This window comes from Myotis davidii, unplaced genomic scaffold, assembly GCF_000327345.1.
Source record: "Myotis davidii unplaced genomic scaffold, ASM32734v1 scaffold274, whole genome shotgun sequence".
Taxonomy (NCBI): Eukaryota; Metazoa; Chordata; class Mammalia; order Chiroptera; family Vespertilionidae; genus Myotis; species Myotis davidii.
Genome location: NW_006285613.1, coordinates 2,135,230 through 2,136,732, shown reverse-complemented (window position 1 = coordinate 2,136,732; position 1,503 = coordinate 2,135,230). Strand labels below are relative to the sequence as shown.

At 63.9% G+C, this 1,503-nt stretch overlaps 1 protein-coding gene across 4 annotated transcripts in view; it reads left to right on the top strand.

The window, feature by feature from the left end:
• The window catches only part of MXRA7 (matrix-remodelling associated 7), a 32,859-nt gene that overhangs the window by 23,958 nt on the left and 7,398 nt on the right, over nucleotides 1-1,503 (top strand). For all 4 annotated transcript variants that reach the window (XM_015559240.1, XM_015559239.1, XM_015559242.1 and 1 more), the window contains exon 2: nucleotides 912-1,005. In XM_015559240.1, coding sequence (XP_015414726.1) covers nucleotides 912-1,005 — 94 coding nt within the window. The remainder of the gene's footprint in view (nucleotides 1-911; nucleotides 1,006-1,503) is intronic.

Below are 1,503 nucleotides of genomic sequence, written 5' to 3'. Positions count from 1 at the left end.
CCTCCTGTCTGGACTCACTCCTGGGAATTGGTAAGACCAGCCTTTCAGCCTTGTCCCCCGCGGCCCAGCGGCCGTCGTGCACAGGCCTGAGGACTGAAGCGCCCCCGGACCCATGAGGGCGCTGCTCCCCCACAGGGCTCCCTCAGCCAGGACACTCGCCGCCTCCTCTGCCCTGCAGCCCTCCTTGTGCCGCATCTCCACGTCACGGAGCCCCCCCTCAGGCCTGCAGAGCTGCCCTTTGTTCCTTCATAAACGCCTCCCATGTCATGGAGATGCAGTGAGCAAACGGTCCTTACGCGTTGGTGTAACGACCGGCCGAGTCAGGACCGGATCAGCGGTCAGCGGGAGCTGGGGCAGCGAGCTGCTGGCTACAAGCAGGCAATGGAGAGCTGCAGGAAGGGGCCGGGCAGCAAGCGAATGAGGGGGTGTGGGGGGAGCTACAAGAGGGTAGGAGAGTGGGCAGAGAGCTACTGGAGGGTGGCAGCAAGCTACTGGCACACAGATTCGTGTGCAGGGTTACTAGTTCAATAATAAATACTTTGTTTCTGCTGTGCCCAATCATCAGTCACCTTTTTCTGTACTTTGATTCTTTCTGTTTACCTCCCTAAATCGAGTCAGGACCGGATCAGCGGTCAGCGGGAGCGGGGGCAGCGAGCTGCTGGCTACAAGCAGGCAGTGGAGAGCTGCAGGAAGGGGCCGGGCAGCAAGCAAATGAGGGGGTGTGGGGGGAGCTACAGGAGGGCGGGGCAGGGGGCAGAGAGCTATAGGAGGGCGGCAGCAAGCTATCCTGAGTGCAGGTGAGGTGAGCCGGGTCCTCTGAGGCCAGGCTGCACCCGGGCTGGCACTGCGTGCCGGGGCCTCTGCCCCTTTTTGAAGGGGGGCTCTGGCGCTCACCCTCTGTCCCCCTGCAGGAGGAGAGGCCTTCTTCAAGTACAGCCCCGGGAAGCTGCGGGGCAGCCAGTACAAGAGGATGATGACCAAAGAGGAGCTGGAGGAGGAGCAGAGGTAGGCGGCCCTCCTGGGGCTCAGCTTTCCTGGCATCTGGCAGGGGGGCGGAGGGGGGGTGTGTGCGGCCGCGTCTCACCCGGACCCTTGGTTCAGGGGCCAGGAGGCGGAGGGGGGAGTGTGTGCGGCCGCATCTCACCCGGACCCTTGGTTCAGGGGCCAGGAGGAGCCCGCTCCTGTGAGCTGCCCCCACTCTGACCGTCTCCATGGTCATGGGAGGGGCACTGGGGGGAGGATGCTGAGCCCATTCCTTGCACCCGCGCCCCCACCTCCACAGAAAAGAGAAAAGAAAGAGATGCCAGGGGAGGGCCTGGAGCAGATCGGCTGCTCACTCACCGCAGAGTTCATGACAAAACCCACCCATCACCCGGCAGAGCGGGATTCTTCCGCTCATCACTCGCAGCGCCCGCCACCCAGCCCAGCGCCCGCGGCATGTTTATCTGTTCTGCTCCGGGGAGCCCGGGCGGCCACACAGGGGCAGCTCCTCGCTTTTAGGAT